The 23,244-nt window shown below is 36.3% G+C and overlaps 1 protein-coding gene across 8 annotated transcripts in view; it reads right to left on the bottom strand.

Moving 5' to 3' along the window:
• Positions 1-23,244, bottom strand: part of ADGRV1 (adhesion G protein-coupled receptor V1) — a 253,088-nt gene that overhangs the window by 34,159 nt on the left and 195,685 nt on the right. For all 8 annotated transcript variants that reach the window (XM_085566958.1, XM_085566953.1, XM_085566955.1 and 5 more), the window contains 2 exons: positions 11,497-11,654; positions 80-201 (listed from right to left, as the gene is read on the bottom strand). In XM_085566958.1, the coding sequence (XP_085423084.1) occupies positions 80-201; positions 11,497-11,654 (280 nt within the window). The remainder of the gene's footprint in view (positions 1-79; positions 202-11,496; positions 11,655-23,244) is intronic.

The raw sequence follows: 23,244 nt of genomic DNA on the forward strand, positions 1-23,244 counted from the left end.
GAGCCAAAATGACAAACGTGAGTGGAGAAAACATTCCCAGGTCAGCAAGAGTACTGAATGACCAGATGCTGGCTCTTACCTGCAAGCTGTTGAAGATGATGAAGAAGACTAACATCCAGAGGTGCCGGTAAGCCAAATGCAGTCCTCCCCACAGCCAGGTGATGGAAATCAGGGCAAAGAGGTACAAGACCAAGGGGATCTCTGCAATTCACAAACACAGTTTCAGCTGCTGCACCCTTGGAAAAAACCACTTTTTAAAGAATTACTGACACAGAACATGGTTTTTCTGTGTGTGGCTAACCTCGGAGCTTGTTCCCCAGTGATAGCCAGCCCTTGTCCTGCTCTAGTTGGGTGGGGGTCCCAGGGCTTTTATGACCCCACCCTGGGATCAGAAGACCAGAGGAAGGACACTGTCAGGGGTCTGGGAGGTATGAGGGGCAGAATGAGCACAGCCCAGCTCAACAAACTAAGTGGTGGGAAGAGCACACATGAAGTCAAAAAATGTGCTGAACTTTAGAAAATAGTAGAAGAACTCTTGGCAAGCTCTAGAAATTTTGAGAGAAAAATGGATTTCTAAGAATTGAGAGGAAAAGGAAAAGAAGAAAAGTATTATGGTGTGTTGATTTTGCATGGCTTGATTTTTTGGTGAGGAGGGAAGAAACCAACCACGGAAGTAATTTTTCCTATGGGAAGCTGTTAGAAGCTTCCTCCATGCCTGGCAAAGTAAATCATGGGCTGGCTCTGAAAATAAACATGCTGCTAGGCCAATTAAAGTAGTTGGTAATGCCTCTATGATTACATACTTAAGAAGGAAAAAAATCACGTGCACTTCCTCTTTATTCTTCTTCTCCCAGGGGTTGCAAGGCAGCCACTGGGGGCCTCCCCAGTGTGGCTGGGACCATGCAGCCAGGGTTGTCTCAGCACAGCAAGCTGTGCTTGCTTGGCTGCTTTTAACTAGCCATGCTAAGGGCAGAAGGGCAGAGGTGGCAGCAGCAGCTTCTCCTTTCAGCACCCCACATGAAGAGAGGCACTGATTGGAGCTGGCTGGTGCCACCTGCGCTGTGCCGGCAGGGACCATGTGGCCAACAGCAAGGGGCATGACAAGCAATTCCCCAGTGCGGAGCCTGGATGGGATCAACCCTTATAAGAGCATTTCAATTGATAGAACTTGGTAACAACCAATTCTCTCCTAAGTCAGAGAAAAGATAAAAAGGTGAAGACGCATGAGAACAACATGGGGACACCAAGGTCAGTGAAAGGATGGAGAAGCAGGAGGTGCCCCAGGCATCAGAGCTGAGATTCTTCTACAGGCCATGGTGAGTACTATAATACAACAAATTGTTTCCCTGTGATTCATGAAGTGCATGCAGGGATGCAGAGGGCCACTCGCAGCCCATGAGAAAGTGTTCATGCTAGAGTATGTGGATGCTGGAAAACTGTATTCTAGTAGGAAACTTGAAGAGAGAGAGAAGACCCTTGCTTCCAGAGATAGAGGATCCTTGCTTTCAAACTAGACAGTTCATCCTTAAAAGACTACATCCCATGAACTAATGACCCATGCAAACAGTTGTGGGAAGACTGCTTTGCCCGTGGGAGGTATTCACTTACAGCAGGTTGGGCGGGACTGATACTCATGAAAATTAGAACCACATTAGAGAAGTTACAGAGAACTGTTTCTGATGAGAAGGACCCCACAACATAACAGAAAAGACTCCTCACCCTAAGCAAACTGAAGAAACATTTCTTAAAAGTAACAAATGGACTAAAAAACTGACCCCATGTTTTGTCTCCCTGTACTGTCAGTGGGAAGGAAAGAAGAGATGGGGTGGGGTGAGGAAAGAATATTCTAAAGGTCCATTTTAGTTTGCATTCTCCTCTTTTAATTCTTTTAATATTTTTTCTTTATATCTTTTAAGTTTTAAGCCCATTTTGCCCTTAAAGTGTTTTCTCCTAATCCTAATCTCACCCCAAGAGTTTTGTTTTTTTTTTCTTTCCCCTTCTCTGCTCAGCTATAGCAGAGAACAATGAGTGAATGGTTTTTCATGGCTGCCTGGCATGTAGCCAGTGTCAACCCAAGACATATGGATATGTAAATGGTCCCAACTCTGGCCACTTAGAGGGCTATAGGAAATTATAATAGCTTATTCTTTGATTTGTTGTTATCTTCCTCTTCAAGTCAAACATAAGACATCTGACCCCATAAAACTTAGGGTGACAACCTCCTCTCAAGCCCAGGAGACCCACAAGATAGACCCTGAACCAGCTAATTTCATTCACCTTCAGAAGTATGTGCAGAATTGGTTGTTAAGGATGCACACATTCTCCATTTTAAGTTCTATTTATTGCATAAAAGATTTAGGGAATGCTGGCAGGAAGATGTCTGCCTGGACAAAGTTTACAATAAGGAAAACAAAAGTAAATTTTCACCCCATGTTTCTCCTGAAACTGACAAGAGCCAGCCCCTGCGTTACCATGTTTGCAGCAGAATTCAAAGTCCATGTTTGCCAGGTCTGCACACCTCAGGGGCAGAAGTGCTTGGCCAGACATTGCCCCTCTCCACACTAATTATGCAGCATCAGTGAAGAGTGGGGATGTGTTTTTACAGGCATTGCTCCAGAAACAGCAGTTTGGGAGCCCTTTAGTAATTTTTTAAAATATTGTACAAATACTAAGGGCATTCTGAATATAGGCTACACCCCACTCATACAGACATAACATTTTAACAAGAAAAAGTGTAAAGATACTGGCTTTTTTGCCACATACTGAACACTGGTACAGTTAATGATCTGTTTTTTTTCTTCATTGGTAACAGTCTCGTTATCAGTATTGCAAAGAGCTACTACAGAATTGAAACTTTGGCATAATTTAAAGCCTTGGATATTGGAGTTCTGTATACCCATTTTTAGGATTTTGATCCAACAAGAGCTCAGTAATTAGAACAAACATATCAGAAAAAAAGTAACGAATTCTTTTAAGTTTGTAAAATCAGAATTGCACAAAGGAAGAGAATACCAATAAATAGTCTTGATATGAACCAAAATAGTCTAATTATTTGTGGTTTTCTTAATATAAAAATAAAAACAACAACCCACTTCCAAAGAATCCCCAAAGGGTTATTCTGAGCAGATGAAGCTTCACTGATATGACTTTAGTCTAAGTCCAAGTGTAAGTAGTTGTGTCTAGGCTACTTGGATAAACCTTAGTAGATTTTATTTAAGCAACAGGTAGTCCACACTCTCCTTAAATACATATAAATGTATATATGCATGCATATATCATTATCCTTACTGTTCAGGTTTTTCCTTGAAATATGTCCTCATTTCCTTACTATAAGTTTAACACTGACAGCATTGACAAATTCAATACAGATAAATGCAGTTTATGCACCTCTAGCTGCAGCTTGTTAGAGCTTGAAAACTTACCATAGTCCAGCTTGATATTTAACTAGGTGAAATTGTATACATTCAATTTACCAAGCAAATGGAAGTGTCCCTTTTTTGAGACTTCTTCCTTATTGAGAAAAAAATAATTTCCTTGTTAATCTGTAAAATAAATTTTCTGTTATGAGGGCTGCAGTACATTATACTAAGTTATTAAAAATTGTAGTTTACTAAATAGGAGAGTCCTGAGAGTGAACAGAAGATTTTGTAAGTGATTCACACAAACTGTGACTGTGAGAATTTGGAAGATAGGCTGCAATGTTTTAATTATGAGTTTGGATTAGATTACAAAATTCATGAACCAGGAAAAATATGCAGATGATGGAAAAATTTAGTCACTTCACCAAGAACCTAAGAGGAACTGTACTGAGTATATAAAAGCCTTGCCTTCAAGTAGGGCCAAAAAGTTGTATAGATATGATAATTCTCCCATCAATTCTCCCATTTTCAACTCAGGAGCTTCCCTAACCAGACACATTTAGAAATCTTCAGGGGACTTTTCTTTCACAAAATCATATTGAACTTTGATAGTTCAGAAGACTTGTCAGTGCAAGGAACTCTACAGTAACAACAACAGTAATAAGATTCAGGTAATTAAATGCCAGATTGCCCAGCTGAAAAAGTTGTGAGCCTTGTGTTTGTTATTTGGTTTCCTTATAATAGAAACAAGGACAAGAAACAAAACAGCAAACATTTCCAAACAGTTATGATTTCACCTACAGTGTTTCTAAGTTTGCAACAAACTAAACCCTTACAATTCTATATTTCTGAAATAAACCTCACAAAGAAGATAGACTGGCGTAGTTTCACTCTCTGTTGCATTATAAGGTATCTGAAGATGTCCCTGCTTATTGTAGGAAGGTTGGGCTAGATGACCTTTAACAGATCCTTCCAACCCTAGCCATTCTATGATTCCATGGTTTGTAATGACCTACTAAGAAAAATAATTTCATGATCTCCTATGTCTACACCCGAACTTACTGCAACCTAAGCAGGCTGCTTACTGGTGTCCACAAAGAATTTCAACCCCACAGGACTATGGCTCCAGTGAGCCTGTGCACACTTCTTCAGAAATAAGAACTGCAACACTTGTCACATTTGAAAGGATAGGAAAAGTGGTGACAGATACTAAATTTTAGAACACAGGATGAAGTCCCCTAAAAAAATAAGAATTATTTTTCAGTACTAAGTGTATCCTGTTCCTCAACTCCATTTGTAAGCATGATATGCCTCTTTTAGAAACCATGAGAAGGGGATGTCAGCCTCTGCATCTGAGAGCACTAAGAGTACTTTGTAGCCCAAGACTGGGAGGGAGAGCAGCATTGAAGAAGAAGGAAGTGGAAGCAACTGTGAAGATGGAAAAGAAGATGAGGGGGAGCCTTATACTACAATGCACTATCATACTTCTGATAGCTCACCTAACAGCAAGTTGAAGATTGAGGTGGATTCAAATACGGCATTGTAACTTCAATGCCATAATCAACTGACAATTCCCATGCTTCACCTCTCATGCCTGTGTAGTACCTGTTGATTATGAATTAATAGTTTGATGCTGCCTACTACAGCCTATTTTACCAGGCTGAAAGAAGCAATGGAAAATGTCCTGTACCATTTCAGGCAACAACTGCTCATGGTGCATAGTGAAAAATTATTGAAAAATTACTTCCTGTTAAAAGGGGCTTTTTTCTTTAAAGTTGGAAAAAGCAACGCGCAAACACTTAGAAAATCTGCTAATTGAATTAACCAACAACCCACTTAAACAAGGCACCAAAACAGAAATCCTTCCATCCTTCCTTCCTTCCTTCCTTCCTTCCTTCCTTCCTTCCTTCCTTCCTTCCTTCCTTCCTTCCTTCCTTCCTTCCTTCCTTCCTTCCTTCCTTCCTTCCTCCCTCCCTCCTCCCTCCCTCCTTCCTTCCTTCCTCCCTTCCTTCCTTCCTTCCTCCCTTCCTTCCTTCCTCCCTTCCTCTCTCTCTGATATTAGACCGAACAACAAGTCTGAGCAATGAAAAACATTAAATCACATATAAATTAAGAAAACTGAAAATTAAAGCATGAACTGTGCCTTAGTAATGTATTGAAATGTCTGTATTCTCACCATTGTGTTGGTCCATATTATGGTTTTGGGTTTTTTTCCCATTGTATTTATTCTTTTTAATAAATAAGAAATTCAGAAAAAGAAACAATTGAATAATATAGCTTTAACTATCTTCTGAGTTTACCTATAAATATTTACTGTGTGTCCTCTCCTTAGGCTGTTGAACTGCAACTGATAATGCAACTTTAATAGCTTTTAACAGGTTTTAGCTAAACATGAAGGCTTACTGCAAAACCTGAAAGATCTTTATAGACTTTTTTTTCTCCAGATGACTGGGGAGAATGTGTTGCTTCACAGAATGTCAACAATTTGTGGGAGGCCTAAATTAGTAAAATATTTACAGGCTATTGCTTAAGAAGTTATCAGTTAAACTTAGCAATGTAAATATAAAAATGCCACAAAACCAGTTTTTTAAATAAGCTTTAAAAACAATGTTCCACATCCTGCTGGCCTGGTTTTCAATTGTTTTTGACAGCAGCAGTAAAAAAAAAAAAAAAAAAAAAAAAAAAAAAAAAAAGAGGGGGTTTGGTAACAGGATTTTGTGGCCAAAATAAACAAAACAAAACAAAACAAACAAAACAGATTTCTCTCATAAAGTTCAAAGAAGGAAATACACCACCGAGAAAATGCAATCAATGAATCTTAACAAAACCACTGAATCCTGACTGGGAATGTTAAATGTGCAGAATTTAACAGTATCAGATACTGAAGACAAGAAAGCTGGTAGATCCATGTCCATGAAATTGAACTGGAAAAAAATGTTCATTCATAATTTGCAGAAATAGAAATAAAAAATGTGTCAAAATATTTTGTTAATTTATATTTTTTGATCTGCTGATCCTTGTGGCAAGGAAAATTTTGAAATTAAAGTATACTTTCTAAAAGAAAAGCACATGTCCCATTAAGTATAACAAACACATCACTGATTCAAAGTCATAAAAGACTAGCCTCTCTAACCTTTGCATTAAATCTCAAGGTTTTGGCAAATTTTCACATGCAACTTTAAGACACCTTGTGTTATAATAAAAGGGGAAGAAAAGGGCATTTTATCATAGCTTATGCTATTACTGTTATGCAGGGAACATGGCAAATCCCAGAAAAGTAGCAGATCAACTGAATAAATAAAAATATGAGCCTACTTATTTCCATATAAAATTATTTAAATGCACAGTTGCAAAATATTAAATTAGTGCTAAAATTGCAACTGTGCAGTCACAATTCATGGACATGAGCTTGCTTCTGCAGATTTCTTCAAAGAAAAAAAGCTACTTTGAACATGTGAAGCACAGTGCAAGCAATCTAAATTACATGAGTGAAGAGGATGCATTTATTACCTTATTCAGATCTTAGTTCTTTATTTCAACTTCTAATTATGGTTGTTCATTTTGTCCTAATAGAATTTGTAAAAAATCTTGAAGGCAAAGATTTGTTTTTCTCCTAATTACAAAAAAGACCTCCTGGAACATTATGAAGACTAAAATATTATATCCAGTGTGTGTGCTGAATATTGTGAATGCTGTCCATAACTCTTAGTAGGTGTAGGCAGACTATTCAGCATGTTCTGTTGTGACTAGGAATTGTATGCTGCTAACACAATAAATATATTTGGAGACTGGAACTAGATGATCTTTAAGGTCCTTTCCAACCCAAACCATTCTACAATTTCATAATAATAATTAAAGACATTTATATAAAGGAAAATGAAAGTAGATCGTTAAAATTTTAGAACTAAATAACCAAGGCATTCTTCATGAAGTTCTATTTTCACAACATGAGGTTTTAATCTTTACATTAATTCTGACACTTTTGCAATTATGTTACCTGATTCAGGTAAGTTGTACTGCATATTTATGAGGAGGGCCTGCCAGTGAAAATTATGTCAGCTCAAGATTCATTCAATAAATGAAGCTTATTAATTTACAACTATTGGGGGGGGGGGGGGACGACAAAATCAAGTTATTCTGTTACATATTTAAATCTTTTTGTGAAATTAGGAAAGGATAGCAAACAGAAAATAAAACCATTTATATTGGATTGCTGTCCTGTTACTATTCATTTTCTGTACATGCATTTTAGGACCTGTCACTAGTGGATTTTCACAGGTTGCCATCCTCAGCCCTGTGCTCTTCAACTGCTTCATAAATAACTTAGACACAGGACTGGAAGAGACACTAAGCAAGGTCACAGGTGATACAATTGTAGGAGGATCTGTTGACTCTTGGAGGCAGGGAGGCCCTGCAGAGAGACCTGAGCAAATCACAGGAGTGGGCACAGGAATGAGCAAACACCAACCATATGAAGTTCAATAAGGGAAAGTGCCAGAATCTGCACCTGGGGTGGGGCAACCCTGGATGGATGGACAGACAGACTGGGGAATGAGATGCTGGAAAGTAGTGCCATGAAAAGAGACCTGGGGTCCTGGTCAAATGGAAGCTGAATATGAATCACCAGTGCCCTGGCAGCCAGGAGGGCCAACTGTGTCATGTGATGCAAACTTAAATATTAGTTAGCCCAAAGGCTGTTTATCCAATGAATGCTCTGACTTGGCTCCTGTCAAGGCTAACTTTCGAGAAGGTGGTTTCTATATATAGAAGGACAGTCAGCCAACAGAACATGTTTGCTGAAAGGCTGGCAAACAGAACAAGTACAAAGTGAGGACTCTTTTTAAGCAAACTCAATGCCTATCTCTGAATGATTACAGAGATAGAGCTAGCATTCCTTGAAAATCATCTTTCACAGTTCTTTCAACCTTTCACACTTTTCTTTGCAGCATTCATTTTTGAGAAGGAAAAGCTGACTGCTCTAAGAGATAACTAATTCTTGACTCTCCCCTGCCCTTTCTTGAGACCTTTACTGTCGAGGAAAATTCCCTGAGCTAAGTAAACATCCAACACCATGCAAACCAACATGACCAGTAACGGAAATTCTGGAACAGTAAAAAAAAGCATCAGAGGGCAAACTCACATATTTGCTGCTGCAGACAGAGTAATGAGAAGTGTGCATATTGCTTACATTAAAATTTGGCAAACCTTATTTACTTGTGTTTATTCTACACTAAAACCTTGCTTTAATCATATTCTTTTACATTGATAACCTAGTCACAAGTAAGAAGTATAAATACCTTCTAGGAAGATCACAGACCACTGCCAAAGGAATTGACACCAGTTACTAAAAGAGTTTTTCTTGGGCTAGCTGTCTTTGGGCCATGGTATTTTCTTGAAACTACCAGCAAAGGGTATGAGAGGTGAGAATTTACTTATGGACATTCAGAAAAAATATAGAGGAAGATAGATACTAGGAAGAATATATGCATAACAGAAAAGGAGGTACAATAAAAAATGGACATTGTATAAATAAAAGTAATAGACCCTCCAATTATACCCTATAGTTTTCCAAGAAAATATTTATCTGTCTAGAAATAGATCACCTTTTCAGCCCCAAATGTTTTCTTTTAGGCATGTATGGTGAAACCATAAATATACATAAACATAAAGCATTGTTATTCTGCTCTCAGGAAAGAAAAGTACACAGGAGTCTCCTTTAGTGGATAGTAACAAACTCTGCTCCTAGGACAGAAAAAAAATAGTAAACCACCATGCTACTATCTAAGTTCAGCAAGATGTTTTACAGAATTTACAGAATTTATTCTAATAGCCGTAGAAGAATAACGTGGTGGCTGTATATAATGGAGGGAATATATTAATAGAAAAGGGAAGAGCAACTGGTGTTATCTGTCCTGAATTCTCTAAGGCCTCTGACATAAACTGTTGCTTGTTGGCTCCATCTCTGGTTTTGGATGAAACAGACAAATGGCATATTCATTTCTTATAGCCTATTCATTGCCATAAGAAAACAGAAAAAATAATGTATGTCTGTGCAACTTAAGGAGAAAACATTGCCAAAAGATTTTCCTAACACATAGTGTCTTGTAAACCAAAAGTTGATGCAGGTATAATCCAAGACCTCTTCTATATTTCAGAAGTAAAATATCATCATGAGACTGATTGCAGAAAAATTTACTGATGTGAAAAATGTTGCTTCCCAGTGCAGCAATTTATGTGGCTACAATAATAGGAGCAGGAGCAGTTCCCAGGAATTTGGTAATAAGATAGAGTCAGCTGAGCCGATGTCAAGATTCAAGATTTATAAGTGATACTAGGCCTTACCACTTCAAACTGCCTTACAAGCACAATATACCCAGAAGATATTAAAAACTGTGTAATATAATACCAACACCTTTAATTTCAGAAGAGAAATATTCAGTCAAAAAAGGCAGAGACCTTTAGTCAACAGTTAGTACTGTGTTATGTAGTTATAAGCAATGTAACAAACTACAGAAATCACCATATTTTATCTCTAGAAGCTTAAATCATAAACACAGCTACATGGATTTCCCTTATACAATTATAGCCACCATAAATTGCAGGAGACAGCTTGTTTTTCTCGCTAATATAGCCCCTCTCCAGTCTGCTGTCAGTATTCCATTTGTGCTTACCAAAGTTCTTTGTTATCAAAACAGCAGTTTGCCTTGCAGGTGCACCAGTAGTAAAAGTTACAATTGACTTAAAAAAAAATAATGGATCTTACTGAACCTTTCTCTTTCTGATTTTTTTTCTTTTCTTCTGAGATTTTGGCATTCTCCACCCTATTTTCTATATTCTATGAAAGAAAGAAATCCTGAATCCTATGCTAAATCAAAGATTTGTTTCAATCCTACTATTTCATGTCTTAATGTCATGCAGTTATAATTTCTATTAGTACTTTCTGCCATTTTGCATGATAACTATGGTATTAGTTCAATATTCCATCTGCTTTTTCCTTTAGTTTAACAGCTCTGAGACAAGCCTTAACCCTCAACATATTATTAGGAATATCCTTAGAGATACGCAAACAAAGCTAATTATAAATAAATTAACTGAAGACCAAGAGGAGCCACCCCTGTGCATTTATATCAGAGTGAAATGACAAAGTGCAACTAAGGTCTTGAATATCATCAGAACTTATCCAGATTCATACAGATCTTAGCCAAGCTAACATTGTGTCATTAAAAAGGACATAAATATTTGCAGAAATGTCCAGATTATAAATACTTAATGTTTATTATAATTTTCTCAAGAAAGGAATATATCTCTGTACCCCAAATATTTAAAAAAATATTTGCATTAGCTTATAAAACGAATCTTCTTTTCATAAAATACCATGAAGACAACAGAAATATTCAAGATTCCCACAGAGTGTCCTATTATTATTACAGTATTGGTCTAAACTGCTGCAATTTTATTTTGGGAACACTGTAGTTCAAATTGTTCTGATAGAGGAGGCCGATTGAAACTTCCTGTTTTTCAAGACAGATTTTTCCTTTCAAGCACATTTCAGTTGCAAGTAGCATATGAAATTTCAAAACAGAGGCATTAACTCCTAATAGTCCAGTGCACAGTGCACCCTGTACGTAGCTTCACAACCAAAAATACACTGCAAAACACAGTGACCAAAGCTGAGCCCATCACCTGGGGTTGAGCAGGAGGCACAGCCTGTATCCATAGGTGATCATGCTCTGCAAGTGGGCAATCATTGCACTTGATAAGCCCCAGCCCTGCCTGGGATAGGATGCTCAATACTTCCAGCCAAAATCTAGCATGAAGACACAGTATTCCAAGCAGGGCAGTACTTTGTTTTATTTCTGTTCTTCTCTTTAGCTAGACTAAACTTAGTCATAAAGCCAGTGATACTAATTTCTTGTTCTAGGTTTTAAGTATTTTTTACCCGCTCAGACCATTAAGCATCTGCATAACTTTGATCATCAAAGTACTTTCACAGACTTCAAAGGGGCAGGCGTAATCTAAGTGTGTAGGTATCTACTGAACCATGGTTTCAGGTGGAATTCTCTGAACTGGTGAGAACAGTCTGTACCATTTGAAAGTACAGCTTATTTGCATATCATACTTCTCTGACAAATCATACCTGCTGCATTTGTTCTTCCTCTGAAAATATCGTCATATGCCTTCCACTGAGGAGTCACCTGGTAGGCGTGGATGAACACCACAAAAACCACCACCAGGCACATTAATGGCACCAGAGCAGCGGTGAAGAGAGCAGCATAGGCATTTGGAATGAAACACCTGATGGAAAAAAAATAGAAAAAAAATGCTGTTGATAAGCATAAGCAACACCTTGAAAGGCCATAAATAGAATACAGAAACAAAAATTGTTGAAAAAGGATGTGCTTTACAAACCACAAATTCTTTAACTCTGTTCCGAGAGTAACCTTGATAGGTTCCTTTGTGTTCTGTTGGTTCTTATCTCATCATTATATTTTAAGAAGTATAACTTTTGCTCTCCTAGTATGCATGTTATATTTAGCATAACCAATTTTGGAAGAATTTAAACTTGCAATTAAAAATATTATATTTTAACAAATTACATGCTGCTATATTCATTTCCAGTGATCATTCTTAGTCACCAATTTCTAAAAGGACATTATGCAATTTTCTATACTTAGTTCCTGAAAGCACAAATTAAATTCTGAAAACTGTGCTTTTTAAAATAAATGAATGAGTCCTAAAGACAACATAACTATTTCTTATCAAATCATTTGCTCACAGAAAACCAAATTCTCACTCCCTCCCCTTTTTTTCTCCACAACTGTTTGGTCTCTCCTTGCCCTTTTCATTTATTTAAGTTATAATTATTTTTAAAGATGTTTCAAGAACATGAATTATCCCTGAAAGAGTCGAATTATGCATATATGATCATGACTTGAGGAAAATAGACATGATAGTTAAAGAGAGCTCTCAGGGGTATGAGAGATCAGGGTTTTCTGTGCTCTCCCTGGAGACCAGCATGTGCTTTGCAGCCACTGACCCACTCTACAGATGACGCACAACAGAGCAGCCCAAGGGACAGGACAGGAGTCAGCATGTCTAGAGATTATGTGATCACTGCTATCCCTATTTAGAGGGTGTAACTTACAGCTCTTCTGTTTCTCAGATCAGCTTGTTTAAGTAAGCTTAGCATTGATGCTGATATATGTCGCAGAGAGGCCTAGGTACATGTTTCACTGACATACCTGGTTGGATAAACCTTCTGGATCTGCTTAGGTGTACTTTCATATAGTGACAGGAAGTTAAGATTGCATCCTGCATTGTATCTTTCAGAACAACAGTCATGCATACTCAGTGAATTCCAAAAATAATTTCCACCACAATCTAGATACCTTTCACAGCTCTCTGCAGAAGGTAGAGGCTCGGTCAGACACCAAGCTTTGATATCATCTAATAACATAACTGAGCAAGTAAGCATCAAGGAGAATAGGAACTCTGCATTGCAATTCAGTGTTTGTTCTTTCCCTCATAGAAGAGATACTTCAGTCCTTTACTCATCTTGGTGGCCCTTCACTGAACTTTGAACAGTCTGTCCATGTCCCTTTTGTACTGAGAAGACCAGAACTGAACCCAGTACTCCAGGTGTGACTTCATGAATGCTGAGCAGAGGGAAGGTTGCCTTGCTCACAACATGGTTGGTATGGGACACAAAATCCCATCCATTTTATCCTTCCATTTTGACTATTTCTTAGGTATGAAAGTTATTTTTGTTCCCCAAATGCATTCTTGAGTTGGCAAAATTAGCGCTAAGAAACGAAACCATACTGCCATGACCTATGCTGCTTTTAATGATTATACTGAAGGCAAGAATCTTAGCACAAGAATAATCATCTATAAAATCATATTTATGTTCTCAAATCTGTATTTTTTTCAACTTGATGAATTTTTATATTCAAAGACCAGATACACCCCAAAAAAAACTACCAGAATTTCTTGAAACTTTATTGTGAGCACTACTTTATATTCAGTTAAAAAAGCTGTATAAAAATGAAAACCTACAAAGATGCATCACTTTTACTAATAACCTTAGGTACTTGCTCTAAAAAATATATTAGAAAGTTATGTAAAGAAATACATAAAGCCATATTAATCTTCAAAACTTATTTTTTTTTCTTGAAGCAATGGTGTGCTAGTCAATGACAATCATGTCATCCTATAAGACTTATTCATATATAGTCATGTGATGATGAATGTTGATGGATATATTTTATTATGGAAATCATATGGGATAATATTATTGGGACCAACTGCAATTATTTATTATACTTAATACTGGGGACACAGCTATTATTCCATTACCATGACATATTTGTTACATGGAACTACTGTGTATTGCCAATTCCTGGCACTGGATAGAAACATTAAAAAAATACCCCAAAATATCAGCTAAGTTGATGTTTCAGAACACAACTACTCTACTTTAAAAGACCTAGAAAGACTGATGTAGAAACTTGAAAAAACAGCATAATTATAAACCTTTATGTCTGAAGACAAACATTATTTCCTGCAGTATAGCTTTCCAGAAAGTTCCTTTTTTCTTTACTTTTTAAGGCCCTAGATTTCTGTAAGTATTTTGTTTTGTTTGTTTTGAATTTGAGTGATAGCAAAAAATCAACTAAACAACCAACCAAACAACCAACCAACCAAAAAAAAATCTATCCACTAAAATACTGCCTTCTGCAAGAGTGATTAAAAAAAAAAAAACAACAAAACAAGCAACCAACCAAATAAACAAGAAAAAAAAGCCAACAGAAAACCAGCACTTTTAGCTTTTTCAGAGTCTCTCATTGTATTACAGAGATATTGTGACTTCCTAGTAACACTTCCTTTTATCAAAATTATTTTTTTTTTCCCTTACCCTTTTGAGAATATTTGATCCCAGCTTAGATCTCTTCTAGCATTGGAAAGCTAGCAATTTAGCATCTGTCCCAGGCTGTCCTTCTTCACTCTTGTTATCTGACCACAGGGCTCAACTTTGGTTCTGTGCAAACTACTTTGTTTTGACCACTGATTTTGTTTTGATCGCTATAAATTTCTCTGTTAACTTTGTATGAGGAACTTAAAGAATGCAATTGTATGTCTCAAAATACTGTGCCTATAAGAAAAGCTATCAACAGGAACTTGAGATAAGTACCTTTTTATAGGAAAGTGATAACAGAAACTGATAGAATGTTTAACTGGCCCCCATAATTGCTTGTATTTTCAGTTTATCAAATTTTGTGATTTGTTTCTGTTTTAATTGTCAGGAACTTGTTGGGAGACCAAATATTAGTATGATTACATAAGAAAAAACACTTTATGTATTGTTAGTTAGATTTTTGTTGAGTTTTTCTTTTTACTAAAAAAAAAAAATGGTGTGGGAAAAGCTTTGACTTTTATCTTATGGATGTATTATTTTATTTCAACCAGTTGAGAATTAGAAAATTCAACCAAATTTAGCATGCGAGTTGGTTCAAGAATTTATGTATACTGAAATCATGCAAACATGTATTAACCTTCTGAGTTCTGCCGCAGAAGGCTTTTAATTATCATGACCTGGCAAAATTTTTCAGAAACATCAGAAATATTAATAAGTAACCTAAATGATCTTAAGAAAATAAAATAAAATATCACATGGGAAATAACTGAATCCCCTTTCCTAAATCAGAATGATGGACAGCAACAGACTAAAAATGTGTCATGGATAAAATTTAGAAAAGTCTTTTACCACCTGTCAAGACCTCTAACTGTCTTTGAAAATACTTGTATTGTCACATTAATATGTCAGATCTACTGTTAGGTTTTCTAGCATGTGTCCTAAGAGGATAATTTAACCTCACCTCACTTCTTTGACCTATTCCAATCAATACAGTAACCACAGTACCCTGTGGACCACACATGCTTCTAATTCATGGGTGCAATTTCCTGTAGCAGTAATTGCAAAGGAATGTAATGCAAACACTTTGTCCACTGAAAATAAAATTTAATAATAGCAATAGCAATAGCAATAGCTATAGCAATAGCAATAGCAATAGCAATAGCAATAGTAATAGTAATAGTAATAATAAAAGAGAGTTAAAAATACAATTAAATTTGGAAGAAAATTAATGTCACTTATGACCCCATCAACAGTAGCCATAGCTTTTGTTTTGTGTCAAAATTAAATCATAACAGAGCTTTAATCTATACTCTGGAGAACTAAGCATAGGCTCAATTTGAAGATGTGCTTGTCTGAAATTTTTTTTATATAAGAATCTTTTTTTATATGAGAACTTTTTTGTATTTTGTGTGAGAACATTTTGTGCTAAAACTTAATTTCTCATGGTGTGTAGAATTACCCAGTGGGACAGGAATATGGGTCCCTTCCAAAGCAGAATATTCTGTAATTCTGTCATTATCTATAAAACTTCTCCAACAATATTTGATATGGTTGAGAAAAAACCCTATTTTGAAGCTTTTAGAGAACAGGAAGACACATCCTCAACAAACCCATTGCCATTTCCTTCAGTGTCCAAAGGTAATCATCAATTGTGCTGCAAGACCTGGTCATCCCCTTGAGTCTTGGCTGACTGAGAAAATACATGTCATAATACTTGACATGTGCATTTGTTTGGGATACCCCTATATGGAACTTAAAAATCAACACTTGCTATGTAATTCTATAGCTAATTTCAAGCTCCAAATGTACTTGATAGACACCTGAATTTGCAAGACAAGCCACTTTATAGTACATCACTTGGATTAGTCTGGGGATATTCTAATGAAAAGTTACTGAGCCTAATTCTACATGCTGGTCTTAGGTGCAGGATAGTAGTTCCATCCATTTGCCCAAACTGTGTCTTTCACAACTCATCAGCAGGAAGGACATGACAGGAACTTAATTCTCCTGAAGAAAGCTAAGAATGGATCAGTAATATATGTGCCCCAGATACAGTGGGACAAAATATAGGTTTTAAGCTTAAGATAGTTTTTACACAGAACCAGTGGGTTCTGAAAATGTTATGTGACATGCCTTCAGTAATGGACCAGATATGAGTTAGAGATCTTAATGTTCAATTCCAACAACTGTCAAAAATGGCTTTACAAAGTCACTGGTGTTAGATATGTTACTATTAAAGGAACAAGGGGTATCTTGTTCCTTGCATCTTGCATCTTACTGAAACTGAATGCACTATTACCATTCACAGTATAAGGAACTGAAAAAGCCTGAGCCACAGAAATGGCTAATCAAACATCAGAAATTTTCACTCTAACCCGTAATTCCCCTTCAGGAAATTAGCCCAAATACCTGGCTAAAATCCATATTCTAATAGTTGGGTCTCAGAAACTGGGAGCTGTGTCTACTGAGAATTAGGTTGATGATTGCAATTGGATTTTTACATTTGATGATTGGAATAGCTGTTGTACATTTTATGCTTACTGGCATTATTACTTCTGTTGCTTCTGTCTTTTCTCCTTTGCCTTTCTATGCATGCACCACCCCTGTGGAAAACCCGCAAACTGAGTCCCTGGAAGACAATCTTTGAGGCATGGGGTGGTGTGAGGGCTCAAAGAATGCAGTCACCTAGCTCAGGGCACTGTACCCATAAGATAAGCTGTGACAATGGAATTGAAGATAAGCACAGATGGCAAAACAGGAAGACATTAACTCCAGGTCTAACGAAGGTGAAGATCTGCAATTAGTATACCCGACAAAATTTCCATGTACAGACTGTGGGGGCATAAGACTTCTCTGGACAAAAAAAACACACAGTGAAAACTGTGAGAAAGGATGTACATGTAAGTCAAAGTTGTCATACCCTAACTCGGACTGTATAAAAGCAGTATCTTCAGGTGAGCAACAAGGACACCCCCATCACTGAAGACCAGGATGTAGAAGTACCAGTGGGATGCTGCAGGAATCCATGTGGTGAATATGATATCTTTTCAACTTCTGCTTCATCTCTCACTCTGTTTCTATCCTCCCTATCCCCATCCCTTTCACCTTCCTATTCTTTTCTATCTCTCTACCTCATATTTACTGTTAAATTTAATCTGTCCTACTGACTTCAGCATATGGTCTCATTTACACCTGAATTTGGCCAGAAGCATCTCTTATAATCTCATAATACTTCGACAGTAAGATATTCCCATTGGTTGTTTCTCTTGCTCTATTCCTATCTAAACTCATTTAATTTCATCATCTTCAAGACTTCACCTTGTATCCTCCCAGTCTCCTATTTCATGCATGGTGTCACTTTAAACAGTACTTTTTTCCATCTCAAATGTTTCTAACATAAAAGAACAGAACATAAAGCATATTTTCAAAAGCTCTGTGTATGTCTCTATCTATTCCATGAAAGAGGCTAAAAATAAATTTAGAAAGAATTGTCTGTAGTATATTTCTCCTCCAAGGTATAATTCCATACTAATATGTAATGACTTGTTAATCATTCTATAACTGTAAAAAACTTAATATTGAAACTAATTAGCTATTTTTCCTTCAATACAAATCAATAAGGCAATTTATATGTTGTTTTTTTCAGGCCTAGAATGTTGAGAAATCGCTCTAGTATATAAAATAGTTTTCTCATTGATGACTACTGCAGATATTAATTATGGTAATTTAATTTAAATTGCTACTTTCAAATACAACAAACACAGAATGATTAGGGAAAATTAAGAGACATCTTTCCCTTTGGAAAAGATGTAGCTTTAGAAAATAATATATATTGAAATCTATAAATTGATAAAAATTACCTCACTTATTGGCCAGCCAGAATCACTGTTTTACCTTGATTTTCCTTTCTTCCCTTTCCTTTCTTCCTGCCTCAAATCTATTAAAGCATATTCTTCTCAAGAGATAAAGCATGTAATCTGACACTTTGATATTTTTGTGCAGCTCCTCACTGAACACTGAATATGTTGATAATGACAAAGTCTTCTCTGATCTCTTAAAACATCACACTTCCTAAAATCTGGAGAGGTATTTCAGCTACACATAATACAGAAAGTAATTTTTTCTCTTTTTTTTCCTCTAATACTTTTAAAAGAAACACAAGAAACAATTGACAACATGTATACTGGAACTACTGTTAGCACAATTACATAATTAGTATTAAAAAAGGAAAACAAAAATAAGTAACAAGTGACATTGCTAAGGAAATAACAATTGTTAAAAAATAGGAGGACTGACATTCTTTGTTCCCTCCTGAGCAACAAATATTTAAAATTGTAAATTTAACAAAAATTTAAAAATTGCTCAATGTGGTAAAAACAGTTTCATTCCATTATTGTATTACCTTGAATTCCAAGGACAATAGCTTTTGACTGTAACTTGAAACTGTAAAAGGCTAAATTTGACAAAAAATTACAAGTGTTCTTATCTATCAAACATCTGATGTTCTGAGACAATGAGTTTTACAGCAAAGCATTTTACAGGAAAACGAGAATAATATTAATTTACTTGAAAATGGCACTCAGGAAGACAATGGGTTTAACAACTGTTTGAGACCAAGTCAGTGGTGGATAAAACCTTCAAGGAGATTAAACAGATTGGTTCTTGCAGTGTCAAAGCCTATTTGACCTGATGAATCAACCTGATCAGATTATGCAGTTCCACTCTTCTTCCTTTTATGTTGTAACAGTTATCCTTTTCCATAAATACATTAACCAACAATATAACAATAGATTCACAGAATCCTAGAAGGGCTTGCATTGGAAGGGATCTTAAAGTTCATCTTGTTCCAACTGCGCTGCCATGGGCAGGGACACCTTCCATTAGATCTGGTTGCTCCAATTTGTATCCAACCTGGTCTTGAATATTTCCAGGGATGGAGCATCCAGAGCTTTTCTGGGCACTGTGTTCTACAATGTGTTTCAGTCCCTTAACATCCTTACAGGAAATAATTTCTTCCTCATAACTATTATAATTCTCTCTTTTATTTTTCCACTCCCCTGACAGGGAATGAAACATGTAGACATTTTTGTTGTGCGGGGAATATTTTTTGGTGTTTTTTGTTTGTTTGTTTGTTTTTTTTTGTTTTTTTTTCCCCTTTCTTCTTATGAGGGATTTTTTTGTTTTTTGGGTTTTTTTCTGTTTGTTTGGCTTTTTGAGTTGTTTTTGGTTTGTTATTTTTAAGAGAAAAGCTTATGCATCTATGAAGTGATGTGGAGAAAACCATAAGGAAAGGGTATGCTAAGCTTGTCATGGGTATCATTTGAGATGGTAGTCATTAGTTATTGAGGAAATTCGAGTTACATTAGAGAAATTTATGTTTCTACAGTAGGCAAGATTCTAGAGATTTTTACATTATAAAAAAAATCATATTGCTGAAGGTACATGGGTTTAGACTTGTAGTCATCAGTCAACTTCATACAGTTTTCTATACATATTATCAACAGTTCCTGCAACACCCTGGAAAAAGACCACACTTTTGCAAACTGAGTGAAACTGAGTTAAAGAGTGTGGCCCAATTTGATATACTTTATGGCTATCTTGGAGGATAGAAGGTGATCTGGTATTTATTTGGAGTTTTTTTTAATGAGCTTTACTACACAAATAAAAACTACATGTTTCACCAAAGCAGATGTTGGAAAATATTTGAAGGGTACTTTAAAGTAATTATTCCTTAAAACATTTCACCAAATAATTTTGAAAACCTGAGAACTCTTGACAGTCTTTTTCAATATGTCTTGTAATATAGTGAAGAATTTGAGATTACTAGATATATATTAATATTTCTCTAAAGCCAGAAAGAAAAAAAAAAATAGGAGACATGATAAAGCATTCAGCTCATGATCAAAATGTTTTTGGACAACAGACTTTATCAGGCAAAATTTATTTTGTTATTTCACAAGTTTACAGGTTTGGTTTATACATCTACTTGATATCTTTTACACTATTTAAATTACAAAGAAGGAGGCAATACAAAGAAAGTAACATAAAACACACTGCATACCTAGTACACTCACTAGCAAAATAGAATCTGGAAATTACTACAGACCACATTAACAATGACAGGATTTGTAATTTTACACTGTTCTGAAGAAGTAAAAGTCATACTTGGATCTACAAAAAATTGTCTACTCTTTAACACACATAAGGTAAATCTTTTGCTCTAATCAGTCTTACAAATACTTCACATAAGCCTGTGTTGTAGTTTAAACCTAGTTAGCAGGTAGGGGCCAGTTGCTCACTCCCCCCATTTGCCAGTGGAGAGAACTGGAAATGAAATGTAAAGCTTGTGGGTTAAGTTTAAGATCTATTTAATAATGAAAATCAAACAGTATAGTAATACTGAATATGATTATAGTGACAATAATGATGATAATAATAAAGGTAATAATAGAAATACTAACAATAATAATGAGAGATAGTAACTGAACCTGGAGGAAACAAGGGATGCACTATACAAGTGCACATCACCACTGACTCATGCCCAGCCCATTCCTGAAGTATCTGTTCCCTACCAGGTGACTCTCCCTGTTTATATACTGGATATTCTGTAGTGTGGAATATCCCTTTGGCCAGTTTGTGTTACCGGTCCTGGCCATGCTTTCTCACAGCTTTTTGTGCAGCTCCTCACTGACATTGAATGAAATACTGCAAAGTCCTGGACTTAGGGTGAGGACTATGCAGTAACAGCCAAATCATCAGGGTGTTAACATATTTTCATCCTGAATACAAAACACACAGTGCTGTGTACTAGCTACTGTGATGACAATTACATCTGCACCAGTCAAAACCAGAACAGTCTGGTTTTGGCAAATTTCAAGAACAAAAATTGAGTGAAAAATGTTCACACTAGAGCTCTGAAAGCCACCAGAGGTCTTACACATTTCCTCTGCTCTGAACACATGGGAAAAATATTTCTGATATGTTTTGGTTTGTTTGGTTTGTGGAGTTTTTGCTAATGGAAAGGAACAATTACTGGAAAACTACAAGTAGGCAAGGAACTGGCAATCTACAAGTAGACAAACATCAAAATTAGAATACTCCATGTTGTAATATATTTTGCTTGCTTGAAAACAGAAGCTGAAGAGTTTAAACAATATCAGTATTGGCAGATGGCTATCAGAGTAGTCACAGGAGGGATTAGCAGTATTTATAGGCTGAAAATTATCAGGATTGGGCACCTTAGAAGAGCAACAAAACAAAACAAAAACAAAAATTAGAAATGTACTTTCAAGCCCAAGAACTAATGCTTGGAGAAAAAAAAATAAAAAAATACTTAAAGCACATGCTTTACAATGAAAGATGCCAGACAGCTCTTGTTTCTTTACTTGAAGCATTTTTTTCCAATGAAACCTCTGAGGTTCACTTCTAAGCTTTCTTTTCTGGTAGACTTGTTAAACATTTCCTAGGCAATAGAGAGTTAAGCCTAAAATGAAGATCAGCTAAGCTTTCTTCTTTTCCACTGTAGATGTTTTCTCAGTTTTACTCCTTTTCTTTTCTCCTTTCCTTTCTCCCCTTCCTTCCTCCTTTTGCCCTTCCCTTTCCTTTTCTTCGTGACTAATAACTGAAAGCTAGGCACAGGCATAGGATGGACAAGATATGCACCTGCACATATACAGAGAACTTGTCTAGTTCTAGTTCTAGCTTTTTTTAACATCCTTTTTGCTATTTACAGCCACTATCAACTAAAACATTGCACAATCCAAATTACATAATAGAAGAGTAATCCTTCCAATGTCCAAGGATGAAAACCACATGAATAGCTCCAGTCTAACAATGCAGTATTTACTTTAACAAGTACCCAAAATAGTATTTACCAAAAACTTTATTTTCACTGCTGTATGTCTTGTATCCTGATGCTGGTCTCTCTAAAGATTGGCATAAGACACAAGAATTCTAAAACAACCCATCACCAAAGATTTTCTTTTTGTAGTTTCTTTTGAAAAGGGCAAATTGTATTCCAATACAATAGCCACAAAAGCATCCAAAGCATTACTTTCCCCCCCCCACCTAAGCCTTCAGAAGCAACCTTTTTTTTCAGATGTGCTCCAAGGAATAATATCATGCAAAGAGTGGCATTGAGTAATTATTCTGTTATTTATACTTATCATACATTAAGCACAGGCTAGAGAGGTTAAAATTTTCCATTTCATCACAGAAAGAACACTTAGTGACGTAAAATAATTTTTATAAGGCTTTTGAGAATGTTAGTGTAAGGTCAAAAAGTACAATAAAGGGATTACAGCTACGAGGAAAGTACTTAGTCAAGTCACTCTGTTTCTATAGATGCATTTGCATAAAAGTATAGCTTAAAACAACATTTTGCAACCAAATGCTGGTCCAATGTTGGCACAATGTGTCCACTCAGGGAAGTAAAAAGGAAAAACAAGAATCTGACTTGGTGGGGGACACCCACTAGAATAGATCTAAGGATCTGTGATCAAGCATGGATCCTCCCCCTACACAAAATTTCTAAATCTGTTTTGCATCACTCCAATTCCATACTTCTAAAACAATGCCAAGACAGAGGCTCTAAGACGTCATTATGGATAATTCTAGGTAATATTTGACTCCTCCTATCCTCTACAGCCTCTCAACACTATTCAAACCCTTCTCCAGGCCTTAGAGCTTTCTGGTGGATTCCCTTTGGCAGGATGTCAGGTGCTGTCCGAGCTGTTCTGTCCTCAGCAAGATAGGGAGGAAGGGTGGGACAGCAAATAAGATGAAAAAAAAAACCCTAATGGGTCAGATAAATACAGTTTAATAAAGTGAAGGACAAAGTTGCATGTGGAAGAGAAATGAAAAGACTTTTGGTCTACTTCCCATCAGCAGGTGATGTCCAGTCACTTCCCAGGAAGCAGGACATGAGTATGTGCAGCATTTGCTTCATAAGACTAACATAACAATAAATGT

Source organism: Lonchura striata, chromosome Z (assembly GCF_050655825.1).
Source record: "Lonchura striata isolate lonStrDom1 chromosome Z, ASM5065582v1, whole genome shotgun sequence".
NCBI classification, from domain to species: domain Eukaryota; kingdom Metazoa; phylum Chordata; class Aves; order Passeriformes; family Estrildidae; genus Lonchura; species Lonchura striata.